The sequence below is a fragment of the Pyrus communis genome, chromosome 8 (genome assembly GCF_963583255.1).
Source record: "Pyrus communis chromosome 8, drPyrComm1.1, whole genome shotgun sequence".
Lineage (NCBI taxonomy): Eukaryota > Viridiplantae > Streptophyta > Magnoliopsida > Rosales > Rosaceae > Pyrus > Pyrus communis.
Genome location: NC_084810.1, coordinates 2,708,071 through 2,722,835, shown reverse-complemented (window position 1 = coordinate 2,722,835; position 14,765 = coordinate 2,708,071). Strand labels below are relative to the sequence as shown.

The following is a 14,765-nucleotide window of genomic DNA, read 5'->3' as shown; positions in this document are numbered from 1 at the left end:
GAAATATATTGAACATAAACACTATAACAGAGCTAAATTATTTTATTTCGACCAAAAAAAAAAATACCAACTTCTTTTACATAAGTTGCTTCTAATACAGAGAAAATTTTCATTGCGGATGGTACACTACGCGTTTTTATATAAGTGGTGAAAAATTGTATTTTTTTAGTCATCAACTTTTTAACACATATATCTCATCATTTGTATAATATCATCCCGTGTTCCGATCACATTGAAAAATCTCTTCCAAATACAAGAGACTTGCCAGTTTTTTATTGCATCTCTCCATTATGATCAACCCAATTGCATGTGAGGTTGATACTCCAAGCACTCGGCCCGACTCATCAAAGACTCGGGCCACTACCTGATATTTCTAAATATTTATTTTGACATTTATATTTATATTTGGTCAAAATTATGAGATTATATAATATACATTAGTCCTAAACCGTTGCAATAAATTAATACAATGTCAATTACGTGTTTAGACTTACTTCATCATATAATACACTCGTAATCTAAAACGTTGTGGGTTTGTGTTTTGATTCCAAAATTATTTTACAAAAATTCACTTAAAATCGATATCTTGTAGTTATTAGGGAAATTTTATTTAAACACATGTAACTTATTTCTACATTCAACTTACTCTTTGCACTTATTTGATTTTAACTAAACTATTAATATCTCTTTAAACCCAAATTTATTACCTATTATACCCCCATGAACTCAATTCAATATGTAGATTTTTCTTTACACCCATTTGATTTTTAACTCTATGTTTACACCGTCTGAAAATGAACACTGAAAATTGGGGTGTGAATTTAGTTATGGCTGACAACAAGACTGACACTTCTATAAATGTTGACAAAAACCATGTATCATCGTCTCTCCCTTCGCATTATCGATCAACGAGTGCATTGTTCTGGTTTTGTTTTTCTCTTCAATTTCTCCCCTTTTTATTTTTTAAATCGATAAAAGGCCATATATGAAAGGAGATTGGAAGTTTGAATAAATTGATGAGCTTAAAATTTATTCATGATGATTTTTGGTTAATTAATAAATTAGGTAGGGTTTGAGGTGATTAGGTTGTGTCTTATCGAAGTTGTTTTCTTTTATGATTGGGGGGTTTCACATAGTTGCAAGCAGCTACAGAAACAAGAAAATCGGCGCAAAAGATGGAAAGGACGAGAGAGAAGGTGGTGGTAGTGGTAGTGATGGTAGTGACGGATCGCTGCACGTGAATCAGGAAGAAGCATTGAATTGGAATAAGAGCTACGCAAGGACTCCTCCTTCAATCAATCGATTTCAACATGCCTTCTAATATTAATTGAAACACTTTCTTTCTTTTTTTTGTTGAGTGACTGCAACAATTTGCTGTTGCAGAAAGATAAACAAACTATGTGGGATTTATTGAAAAAAAATTAAAACCAAAATACTCATCTTCTAAACTCTAAAAAAATGAAATCAAACGAACAAAAAATTCATAAATTGACTCATACCTCGGTTGGAGGATTCAAAACTTCAAAATCACCATCCATCAATAAAAAAAACTTATTTTTCTCTATGAGAACTATTAGGGTTTTAGCTGGAATGAACATAGAATAAATAAAGAGTGATCGTAGGATTTAATTATAGTGTTTGGGTTTATTGATAAATTTGAGTTTTAGTATTAATTTCATTTTGTACTTAATAATAATTATGCAATAGGGTAAAATAGACAATTAACATTTAAAATTTAAGTTGGATGTAGAAAGAAGTTACATGGATTTAAGTAAAATTTCCCTAGTTATTATTGCCGTATTATATGAAACTCTACTAAAACTCCATCAAAACACAAACCCCGATGAACATGCGATGCGCAACCGATGAGTGCAACGCAACGAAGAGTTCATCGGAAAGGACGCCGTCGGCAAGGTCGGCCAGGTGATCGGTACCTTTATCTATTTTCTGTTCAATTTAATGAGCCTTGCTCATCAGACATTGATGATAGAGCCCAAGCAACAAATTCTGATAATTGAAGGACGGGGGTTGCCATTGAAATTGGAGCAGCCATGGGCCATGGCGGCTGCTGTGCTGAGTGAGTGGTAGAGTTAGGCTATCTCCAAAGCTAAATATGGTAGTATAGAATTAAAAACCTGCAAGAAATTATTTTAAATGTACAATTTCAGTCTGTATTCATATAATTTATATTCAACAAAAAAGCTAAAAATAGGCCCTTCAATAATTTATTAATATTAAGTTTATAATTTAAATTCATATATTAATTTAGTTAAACTACCGTTGGATGTTTTCAAACCTAACTGTTGAATTTGAATTAATTATCGTTGCAAATGAGATGTGCTCCAAAAAAAGGGCTAAGAGGACACTCTATCATCCTGATGCTTCTTTGGCCAAATGATAGTATGTGAGTTTTATAGAATTACAGCCCAAATATCTATTAGAGATGAATTTTTGGACAAATCAAACTTTTTTTTTTATAGCTTTTGGACCTTTACCCTGGCTTGGTGGCTTGATAGAATTATAGCCCAATTATCCATTAGAAATGAATTTTTGGCAGATCATGTCATTTTCTAGCTTTTGTACGTTTAACTCTCTCTATTGTAGATGGCCTTACGGTTAGGGAAAAATGAGATGGTAGGGAGAGATGTGTGAGCGCCCATATTTTTATTACTTTAGAAGAATAATTTGTCATTTTATATTATTAAAATTTTAGTTTTATGTGTAAGTGGAGTATATGTGGCAACAATTAATTGGAAGAGGCACAAATAAAAAGTTAAATGAAAAAGGTAGATAGTATTCTTTAAAAAATATCTAAATCATACCACTTAATACTACGGTTTAGTAGTATTCATCTTCACTTGTAAGTAAGAAATTTTAGGTCTGATTCTTGCCAAATATGAAGTTGAACCACATTATTACTGCAAGCCCATTTGTAAAGTTTAACCCACTCTCTCACCCCTTAGTGTAGATACCATTCTTTGTTAAAAAAAAAAAAAATTAAATCATATATTCGGCTTAGAATTGCACACAATTTGGCTGTACATTGTGCCGCGAGACAAGGAATAACACCTCCTTTGTTGTTTTCCAAAGAGGTATTTGTTGATTTTCTTCCCGAATTTGTAAGGAGTTGCTAATTTCTTTTTGAACTTTAATAATTAGCCAATTTTCCTCCTAATAATAGATTTTAGAAATTTTCTTCCAATTTTCTATCTATTTTGATCACATGACAAATGTTTGAAGACAATAAAGTAATTTCATCCCTGATTTGGACAACATATTGCTTTTTCCTTCTTCTCTTTTTGCCAGTTGATTCTGAATTAGACATGGAAGTTCAATTAGCAGCTGCAAAGTATTAGCTTTAGTCGAAATCACCAAAATAAAATTACTCTTTTGCCCTTATATGGTTGCCATGTTTTGTTCACTTGACCAAGATAGATTGAACATTGGATGAAAAATTTTAAAATCTAACATCAGAAATTTGACTATTTATAAAAATTAAAAAAAAAACTAATTAGCTAAAATTAAAGTAGAAATTATGCAAGTTCGGAGCCGCAATAGATGAAGAGGTCTTTTCCAAACGAGGCGAGATTTTATGGTTTATCCAGTTATACTTAATAGCGAATTACCGACACGCGTATTGGACGTGTTTCGTAGACGTGGCGAGTGGCGACCAACTGCCATTCAAAAGCACCTTCCTCAAATGTAAGTATATATAACTCTCCACCTCTCCGCACTTTGTCGTAATTCGTATTGCTCTCTCTCTCTCTACACCTTCCCGCCGGTTGCTTCAGCTCTACGGTTCCGTTTCAACTTCCCTGGCCACCGAAAACATTGCTCTTTCCTTTTACTTTTTCAATTGGGTATTTTTCTGTGAAGCTTCTGGTTTCATCAGAGTTTTTCTTTGATTTCTGGTTTGAAAAAATCTGGTTTTTTTTTTTAATGTTTTAGTGGGTAGTTCTCAGATCTTCAATAAAATAAATGGTTTGTTGTTGATTTGATTTTGCTCTTCTGGGTTTTCGTTCCTTTTTAATGCTTTTAAGACTGTTCCTTGAGCTTTTAGTTTGAGTGTTGGATTTGTCCTTCGATATGTTGACTCTAGATTGGTGATTTTTTTTTTTTTTTTTGTTGGGGTTTTCTTGGGGAGGGGTTTAGTTGGGTGAGAGAGAGTAAAGTTTGAATTTTGAAACAAGAAGAGAGAGAAAAGTTGCTTTTGGCTTTTGAGGTTGAAGAAGAAGAAGAAGAAGAAGAGATGGATGTAACAGAAGTTACTTTAATACACCATGTGGGGATTGTGTTAATGGTGATCTGGTTTCTCTCTCACTTCAATTGCTGCCACCCAGTTGTCTACTTCATCTCTCTCATTTATCTCTACCTGGTATGGAATCACTTCTCTTCCTCATCAATGCTTTAGATTTTTTATTCATTAATTTTTTTTTGGTTTCTGCGGTTTTAGGAAACTATCAAAGCAAGGAAAGTAAATTATGAGAATTTATTTTTCCTTTATGCGAGGAATTAGAATCAAGCACAAAGTTTCCTGTTATCATTGTTTCTTTCTGTCAATAATATGTAATGTGATTTGATAAACGGGTGTGTATTAATTTGGAGGTGCAATTGCAGTACTTAATACGCACTTTTTCTTGTGCTTTCAACAGGTTCATGAGCGGTATGTTGTGAGGTTGCAGAAGAAATTACGATTTGAGGAAAGAAAACAGGCCAATCAGAGAAGGGTAACTTTTAGTTTTCCCTTTTGTGTGGTTGATTTCTTTATCTGTAATTCGTACATTGAATAAAAGAGTTTTTGTTGATCTTTATAATTGTTCAAACTGATAAGTGATCAAAAGAAAGAGGACCCGCCATGAGAGAGGTTCTTGTATTTAAAGTCGAATTAAATTCTTTTGAGTATCTATGCTTTGCACTTTTTGTTGGAAAATTTTCTTTGTTACTTATTTGGAAATTAAGTTTGTGGTTTTGAATGTATGGCTGAATTAGTTAGGGAGTGCAATATCTCTCATTTTTTGACTTCCTTGTTCGATCCTTCAGGTACTTTCTGATTCTGAGACGGTACGGTGGTTGAACCATGCAGTTGAAAAGATATGGCCTATATGTATGGAACAGATTGCTTCACAGAAAGTTCTCCTCCCTATCATACCTTGGTTTATGGAGAAGTACAAACCGTGGACTGTTGTATGACTTTACCTTCTGATTTATCCATGTTCAATGCTCTGGTTTTGAACTTTTGATTGCTCCAATTGATTTTTGGGTTTAAAGAGCTCTCTCTTTTGAAAACTCGGATAATTTTTTTTTTTTTTTTTTTTTTGTAGTATTTTGATAATTTGCTGATGTACTTTACTCTTGGGTTGCAACTTTTAGCCGATTGATCGCTGCAATGCTTACTTCTTTTGGCTTGCAATCCTAGATCTTCTCATTTTAAGTTTGACTGTGAATCATCATATTTAGTTATGAGATTTTTAATTAGTTTTTTGACATGTGAACTGCTAGAGCAACTGTTCATTAAATTTAATTGCTATTCAAGTGGCTATAACTTGTTTGTTCTATGCTTCCTCATCCATAAGAGAATTCAAATAATTTTAATAAAACAGAAGAGAGATTGTTTTCGAGTACATAGTGTATTTTGATTATTTTTAGCGGCTTGTATGTGTGGGAAGCTACTTCCAACTTTTTCTCTGGTGGTTATGTTTTGATACTATTTTTGAGTTATTAGTGATGATTTATCATATTTTCAGGGTAAAGCTGTAGTACAGCATCTGTACTTGGGAAGAAACCCACCTATGTTCACAGAGATGAGAGTTCTTCGCCAATCTACTGATGATGACCACTTGGTAAGAGTTAATATTCTCCGGCACATTGGACCAATATTTTTCTTCTGTACTCTGTGGCTTTCGTTCTAGAATTCAGCCAAGATGAAGTGAAACATTGTAATAAATGCAGGTTTTGGAGTTGGGGATGAATTTTCTGACAGCTGATGATATGCTTGGAATTCTAGCTGTGAAACTGTGGAAAACACTAGGTTTCGGAATCTGGACGAAGTTGCATATTACAGGCATGCATGTTGAAGGGAAGGTATGGATTTGCCTAACTTGTAATTCAGGATGGGATCTTAAGTCGGTTTAAAGTTGAGGAAGTTTGTAAATTTGTTAAGCATGATAGAAATAGAAGCACGGTCTCCATGAGGATTAACTCTGTGACTGATTTTGCAACTTCTGAGTTCTGATTTGCACCACTTTATGGATATCTGTGAATTTAAAGACCGCTGGGAACTTTTATTTTTAATGATTGAATTCTGATATGTGGCCTTCTCCGTTTTGCCTAATCTGTGTTGCCTTTTAGAAATAGCATCCGAGCTTTAGATCTAGGGAGTTTTAACAAAAAGCCCACGGTACTGTTCACTTTAACGAAAAACCATATTTTTACACTAAAAAGTCAATCGTGGTACTATTCACTTTATCCTTTATATTGTCCTTATCATTAAAACTCAAAGTGTTCAAGCCCTTTTCATTAGTTTTCCTTTAGATCTAATGTATTATCTCAGCCAGAAAAGCTTATGATTTATGTTAGATGTTCCATGTTATCTTATTGATTTGGTTCTGGTTAGTGTCGTTAACTAAGAATGTTTAAGAGGGGTGACCTCTGCTCTTTGGTGGCATGATGGAAAACCTTTTGTTTTTTGGTGAAGTAATGTCAACACTGGCATGTGATAAGGCTATGATTTTCTTTCTCTTGTGTAGGTCCTGATTGGGGTGAAGTTCCTTCGAAAGTGGCCTTTCCTAGGCCGTGTGCGGTTATGCTTCGTTGAGCCTCCATATTTTCAAATGACCGTCAAGCCTATTTTCACCCGCGGGCTTGATGTTACAGAAGTCCCTGGGATTGATGGATGGCTGGTAAGCTTTTATGATATTTTATGCAGATAAATTCTTAAATCTCCCCTTTCATCGGTCACTCACTTTGTCTTTGTGTTTACTAATCTCTGATTTTCTCCTTCGTTGATTCCGTCTCCCAGGATAAGCTTCTCGCTGTTGCCTTTGAGCAGACACTTGTTCAGGTAAACTATTTGGATTTGACATACCATATATATAATTCTATGCCATCCGTTGGCTCTGTTGAATGCAAAGACTTCAGTTCAGACATCTCCTTGCATGTTGTAATGAAGGCCTTTCTCATTAAGCTGAAAAGCCTCTGGCCTAAGATTTCCATTTGTTGCAAATTTCCAATTTCAGAAAAATATCTTGATAGTTCTCTCCGTCTGTAGGTGTTTCATACCTTCCAAATAGAATTGAAAGTTGATTAAAATTCCACATGATTTAGTTAAAAAAAAAAAAGCTTGTTCAAATGACAAATCATGGGACTTTTCTATGTTATGTTTCATATGGCAGCAAGACGATTCCGAAAATGTTACTAATTATCTTTATCTCTTTGCAGCCTAATATGCTAGTTGTTGACATGGAGAAATTTACTTCACCAGAACAGGGTAAGGGCCACGTAAATACATTTTCAGTACTTCCGTCGACTAGATTCTCTTGCATTCAGTCCCCATGTGATATAAGTTCCTCTCACCCATTCACTCTCTAAAATGTTTCAATTACTGTGTTCATGTGAATGACAGAAAGTTGGTTCACTGTGGATGAGAAGGATCCTGTTGCTTTTGTGAGAATAGAAGTTATTGAAGCATCTGACATGAAAGCCTCCGATCTTAATGGTTAGTTATTTGTTTGCCAGTACAACAAGATTTTTTTAACTAACACATGGAGGTTATTTTTTGTGTTTAATACAGATCTATATTTTCAGGATTCGCTGACCCTTATGTGAAGGGTCGTTTGGGTGTTTACCAATTCAAAACTAAGATACAAAAGAAAACGCTGACTCCAAAATGGCACGAGGAATTTAAGATCCCCATTATCACATGGGATTCACCAAATGTGCTAGCTATTGAAGTTAATGACAAGGACATATTTGTTGATGATACTCTTGGGTTTGTTTCTGAACTTCCTTAATATATTATGTTCTGTACCGTGCCTAAGTCTCTGCAAATAATATTGCTATAGTATGTCTATTACATTTAGAGGATTACCGACTGAAGAGATTAATGATTACAAGCGCAAATTAAATGAGTCTGGAAGCTAGTTATCTCCTTGTGCTTTGGTTTTGTATTAAGTTGTTCTGTAGGTGCTGTTTTATCTGTACGATTAACTGACACTTCTTCTATATCCAGAGACTGTTCCATTAACATCAGCAATCTTAGGGATGGCGGGAGGCATGACATGTGGTTGCCTCTTCAGAACATCAAAACGGCTGGGAGGCTGCATGTTGCAGTAACCGTACTATACGAAAATGAGAAGGTAACTTTTTCCTTTTCAACTGGTTCTACTGATAATGTCTATTAGGAATTTAAAGTCTAGAGATTGATCGTTCTAGTTGCTGCATAAATTAGAATGCAATGCTTCCACAAGAATGCTCAAGTGTGCATGGCACTCTGCTCCTTCGAAAAAGTACCTGCACAATTTGAGGATCTCAATGAATCCTCTAATTGTTTTAATTTCTGTTTTCCCTTGTTTCTCTCATGTCTATTCTCACAATTGAAACAAATATGAAGGCTCAATTCTCTAGGACATCTAGGTGATAAAGTTTTTTCAGGAAGAGAAAAATCTTCAAAGGTTTGACTTGAGCCACTTTCTTACACAGGGAGATGACGGTCCAGATGTTCAGGAAAAGCCGGATGTGGAAGAACAAAGAAATTCCTTTGTCAGTGACACTGGTAATAAAGGTTCCTTCTCATCTGTATCGTTGGGGAAATCTCCTAAGGTAGCAGATCATTTTGAGCCCATTGATGTTGATGGGCAGAAAGAGACCGGTATATGGGTTCATCACCCAGGAAACGAAGTTTCCCAAACTTGGGAGGCTAGAAAAGGAAAGGGTCGACGACTTAATACCCAAGTTCAAGGGGAGCCTAATGGTAGTGGCCTTGGATCCCAAGTTAATGATAGCAGCAGCACTGATGAGAATCCTGAAGATAAACATCGAATGCCATCAGTTCGCAGGGGTCTGCATATGATCAGTTCGGTGTTCCATAGGAATTCCAAGAAGGAGGATAATTCATGCAGCTTTAAAGAGCCACTCGAAACCCCACGTGTGAATCTAAGGGCAGTTAATGAAAAAGATATTGGTGTGAGTAATGAAGAAGATATTGGTGTGCGACTTGTTATGGATGACGGCCTTTGTAGCCCTCTTTCTGGCAAGGCAAATTCAAAAGGAGGGCCGTTAAGTTCTGGAGAGAGTGGTTCGGATAGCCCAGGAAAGGGCAAGGTGAAAGACATGGCAAAGAATCTCTACAAAAGCGCTGAAAGGTCGGTAAAGCATGCACTTTCACGGAAAGGTTCTAGAAAGTCTCAAGCTGATTCCCGCACAGTGAGTGAAAGAGAAATTTTAGCAGATTCCATCTCTTCCGATGATGATTCTCTTCCGTCCCCATTTGTTGAAACGATACCAGTTGCCTCCAAGGCTATACCTCGTAGCTCCGATATTGATTCAGGTATAGCAGAGAAGCCCGTGGTTCAGCCGGTAATTGACACTGCAGTGGATGCTGAAGTCCCAGCAAATAGGGTTGAACTTGGAGAACTCGAAAAAGTGGATGAGGAGCTGAACAGCCCTGGAAGAAGTAGCGATGAATTGTCCGAGCCGTCAAAAGTTGAAGCTAGCTGATGCAGAATTGAAGGTGGAAGCTCGTACTGTTCGTCTTGCGGCTGAATTAGCAGATTTATGGCGTGCATGTCCAGGCCACATAATGGACGTTCTTGTGAAACACTCGGCCGAACAAATGCGTTGATATGTTTTTTCACCTTGAAAAAAACACTTGTATACAAAAATTGAGGAATTTTGATGCAGCTATAGGTTCTTTTTGTAAATATGTTGCATACATGTAAAGTTGTTTTGAAAAATGTTTTGTGATTTGAACTTTTGTTTAATGCACTGGTACAAATTTGTTTAGTTATAGAAGGGCCATGGGTTGCTTGGGAGCCCAAGTCCAAACTCACTATTTTTGTCCGAGCCGAAACAATGACAGCACCACATGTGGATACGTTATTCTGAACACGACCCATTGTGACCCTAGGCATTAAAAATGTAATCAAGGTTCTCAATTTGGAAAGCAAAATTTAAAATGACGCTAATTTGGAGAGTAAATCTAGAAATGATCTTATGGCATTTAATTATCGATACAGAATTGTATTTGTCGTCACGTGACTGTAAAGTTTCTCATTTTCCTTTTTGTTGGAAACAAAAAAACCACCATCTCAATGTCTGTTGTCACTAGTACTACGGTCTAGTAATATTCCTCTTTACTTGTAAGTAAGAGGTATTGAGTTTGATTCTCGCCAAATGCGAATTTTAACCACATTATTACTAGCCCATTGTGAGGCTTAGCCTACCCCCTCATTCTTTAATGTAGATAATATCGTTTTTAAAAAAAAATATGTTCTTCCTTGCTAGTCTGTCCTCTAAGAAGACCTCTCATCCATTTAGGGTACATGGATCATGAACAGAAAAATGACCGTCAAAGGATTGAAATGAAGAGAGTGCAAAATGATGACTAGTTCACTGAGTAATATAGATCTGAGATTTGCAAAAAGACCCAATGAACGAAAAGCTCTTGGGGACTTGAATGACGGATGAGAACCGCTCAACTCACCCAACAACTCAACGAGCTAGTTGTTGAGGCCAATTGATGTATATTTAAACTAACCTAAATAATAGATTAGTTTAAACCAAATTAAACTCGCAAACGCACAAATCAATTGTAGTAATATATACAAATACGAGGTTGATCCCACAAAGATTGCTTTAACACCAGTTTAACCAATTAATCACGCTAGACTTAATTAAACAAACAAAGGATAGATTGAATTGAATAATTGATTAAGACTAAAATTAACAAGAAAAAGAAAAGACAATTAATAAACACACAACATAAGAAGAAATTGAGAAACAATAGAAATCTAAGGTTATGAATCCACCAACAACAATCCTATTTACTTTTCCTAGAGCCAACTACTATCCAATTACCATGCCAATGTTAAAGGTTGTTTTTTCTAAGGTATGAATTAATTCGTGGTCAGACATCAACTCTTGTATCTCTACATGATAATTATATCTTATTGGTTAGGCATACAATTAAACACATAAAAACCCATTAAGCGTAAAAGAATCATGTCAACCAAGTAGGACTAGCTTGATATTGGTCATCCTCACTAGTTTGTCTACTCTTCTTAATCTTAGTTTCAATAAACCTAATTAATTGGTCATCCTCATAGATTTATCTAACTATCTAGATGCAAAATTTCTAAAGGTGATTAATCATTAGAAATTCGAACCTAGAATAAAATACCACTACAAAAAAAATGAGCACTGCACACAAAAAATTATATGTGCCTTTTGAGGCCAAAAAGCACCAATATTTGTGCTCATAGACCAATAGCAACAGTGCAGCAACTAAGTTTGTATCTGTGCCCTCTATGGGCGTCACCATTACTTATAGCACACAATATGATGTTTTGTGCCCAAAGCTAAGCACAAATACAACCCTTATTGTGTCTTACCTCTAATAAAGGCTACTGAATGTATGGTGTAAGATGGGCACAATTGCTATTTTAAAGGCTTAGATTGCTGCATAAATGTTAAAGCAAGGGCACAACTTTAAAATTGTGCCACTATTATATTTTAATAAATACAATAAAACTCCAGCACAATTAAAAATTTGTGGCATAATTGGATATTTTTATTTAAACATGGAAATCATCAGGTTGCTCATAGAACCTAATTTCCACCTAAATTTAGAAACTTACAAATCATCCATTACAAACTAAACATAAATCAACATTAGCACTAAAATAGTGAAGTTAATATATTACATAACCCATGTTCTCGGCTAAGACCGATTCATGCAACCTAACAATACAACCCATCCAAATGTTAAACCAAAAAATACATGTTATCCTATGCTGGACATACCCGGGATTCTCTATATACAACAAAATATAACATATCCAAGCTTGTATCCCCAAGTCAAACGTACTAATGGTTAAACTAGTAATATATAAACAAAATACACATCTACAAGGGCTGCTTGATGACAACTAACCAGTATTCTCACTTTGGCAGTCCTCATGCATCATAGCACTAGAAATTGGAGGTCCACACTGCACATTCTTGTCATTTCCACCTTCGAAACGCGTTGAAATCTGAGCGTGTGAGCTTCCACACCCTTGCTGCTGAGTTGAAGTACTTTGTGGAGCACCCACTCCAAATGAACCAATGTTGATGCCTACATGTGCCAACATGGCTTTCAATTGCTCAGCCATTTGCACCTTTGCTAACCTCAAATTCTCCTCTTGTTCGGCCCTAAGCCTTTGTATGCTTTCTTCTTGCTCTCTTTTCATCTTTTCCGCTTTCTCATTTGCCTCATGCATCATACGAGTCATTTTTTCTTCCGCAGCAGCAGTGGCTTGTTTCTGAGCTTCATAAGCTTCCCGAAGATACTTCACTTCCCTAGAAATACCTCGCTGTTCAGTAACAATTCCTGGTACATCTGCCCAACCAACTCCAAGGCCAAAGCCTCGCACTTGATTTCGCTTCTCCGGGCCCAGCACTTCTGCATAAATCTTATTACGAACCTCTGTTGTTACCTCATCACCACGCTCACGAACCTCCACTTCCAGATTTTCAAACGCCAACTGTTTGAAAAAGCCTTAATCATTCGTAAATGCATAAAATTTCATTAAAGGTTGCTGGAAATAAATTTGGTCAAGTGAAAATGTACAAATTACCATCATTCTAGCAGATTCATCATCAACTGGGAGTTGCTTAAGTCCTCTTGTGTGTGTTATTTTGAAAAAAGTCACACGATCAGGTTCATTTCCATCATGTTCTTCAGCCTAAGACACAAAAAAATTCCCAAAAACAACCACAATCATTAAACAATCACAGTTACAATGACTAAAACTATAGTGCACTATATATAAACACAAACATCAATAAGGGTAATAAACCGTTGTTCCTGAAAAATTGGAAGAAAGAAAATACTTTAGTTTATGTCAAATGTATACTCATTTGAACTAAAATTAAATGTGAGATATAGTTTTTGAGACATTTGGATGTTTGTATTGATCTCGTACATTAAATATGCATGCATATCAATCCAGTTATCATTGATAGGATTGGGACATGATGACTACTTAATGCTTTCGTTTTCTATTTCATTTTGTTCAAGCATTAACCTGAATAACTGCAGTTTTCTTTTTGACAACGTCTTCTTTTTGCTGAACGTCTTCTTTTCGACAAAACTACTCCATTACTCGGACATTATTACTTTTTGGTTAATGCATTATCAATTTGAGGCAGGTGCAAGCACAATTAAGAAATATCCCATTACGATCCCTAAACTAACCTATGATACAAAATGAGGAACAAATCACAAAAACTAAGTCAAGTTTTAACCATGTACTTATAACAGGAATGAAAACAAGACTAAGATTATGAGTTAATCATGAGTTATGTTTCACTATCTGTAGCATTATTCCTGTAACTTTATGTTCATCTTTATCAATCATAAGATATAGTGACTATCTTCAGTACTATGTAAAACAAGTATTCATGGCAACATCAAATTATAATATATGGTACAAGAATCCACTCACATAATCATTCCGTATTTGAGCAAAAGTTGTTGTCCCAGTTGTGTGACTCGTCTTTAACATCTTTCGATTCTTGACATTTGTTGCACATCTCCGCTGGATCACAACAAATAAAGAACACCACAAAGGAAAATACTCATGTTATCGAACCTTATATTTCGTTTCAACTACGGTTTAATGAAGTATAGTAACTATAGTGTTGAAAAGTTTTACAAACCTTATTTTCAATTTTATCCCAAAAAGCTACCAAGGATTGCCATTGTGTCTGGATTACCCTAGAATCATTGCAATGCTTCCTCTGCTCGGAGTTCTCAAAGGGAACATAATACAACTTACGGAGTTTTGCCCTCTATGTCCTGAAACGATCATGCAATTTCGTTTCCACAATAGCCCTGACTTTCTCCTCTTTGCCAGCAGCTCTTGGATTTGTCCAGTCTATAGTGGCCTACATAAACAATAATGAAGTTGTGACACAAGATTGTAAGCATCCAACAAGTCAAATTTTACAAATTAGCATCAATACCTGGACCAATGACCACACTCGATCAAGTTTCGAAGATTCTATTTGGCGCCAATCAGGTGAATCAATTGGGATCATTCCACCATCACGAGCCAACATGGCTATGTAGCGCCCAAATCTGGCCACATTGTCACGAGGAGAAATAGCTTGACCAAATCTGTTAAAATTCAGTTTTTCGCACCTCCCTCTGCCCCACCGTATTTTGTTAACTCCCCTATTCCTCTTTCGAGTTGTGGGTGACAAAGAAGTAGAGCCACTTGATTGCGTATGTCGACTACATGTCTCATGGGGTTGGTTGGTTGCAAATGATTCATTTTCGGTGACTACACCAAATTGGAAGTGTGGTTGAGTTCCCATAGATGCCAAAAATGCATCATCATCAAGCATCATATTAGCCATCTACATTGCAAATTGCAAAAGAAGTGTAATCAACAAGAACTATTCATTTACACCAACAAGAACTATTTTTTTACACCAATGAACATATAGGTAACATCAACAAGTTCTATAACGATTCAAATTATCTACATTTTATCATCATGCAT

General features: G+C 35.7%; 1 protein-coding gene across 1 annotated transcript; it reads left to right on the top strand.

Annotated features, from left to right (window-relative positions):
• The first annotated feature begins 3,750 nt into the window (after positions 1-3,750).
• On the top strand, positions 3,751-10,074 carry LOC137742768 (C2 domain-containing protein At1g53590-like). Its single transcript, XM_068482717.1, has 12 exons — positions 3,751-4,375; positions 4,653-4,727; positions 5,041-5,184; positions 5,745-5,840; positions 5,950-6,081; positions 6,747-6,899; positions 7,019-7,060; positions 7,438-7,486; positions 7,622-7,714; positions 7,804-7,987; positions 8,228-8,354; positions 8,698-10,074. Exons 1-12 carry the CDS (start codon positions 4,250-4,252, stop codon positions 9,712-9,714), a joined length of 2,238 nt encoding a protein of 745 aa, XP_068338818.1. The 5' UTR covers positions 3,751-4,249; the 3' UTR covers positions 9,715-10,074.
• The last annotated feature ends 4,691 nt before the right edge of the window (positions 10,075-14,765 follow it).

Excerpts from the sequence above, each read along its gene's own strand:
- LOC137742768 (XM_068482717.1), top strand. The coding sequence starts at position 4,250 with ATGGATGTAACAGAAGTTACTTTAATACACCATGTGGGGATTGTGTTA. Across the intron at positions 7,715-7,803 it reads GAAAGCCTCCGATCTTAATG|GATTCGCTGACCCTTATGTG; the intron begins GTTAGTTATTTG and ends CTATATTTTCAG. Across the intron at positions 8,355-8,697 it reads TACTATACGAAAATGAGAAG|GGAGATGACGGTCCAGATGT; the intron begins GTAACTTTTTCC and ends TTTCTTACACAG.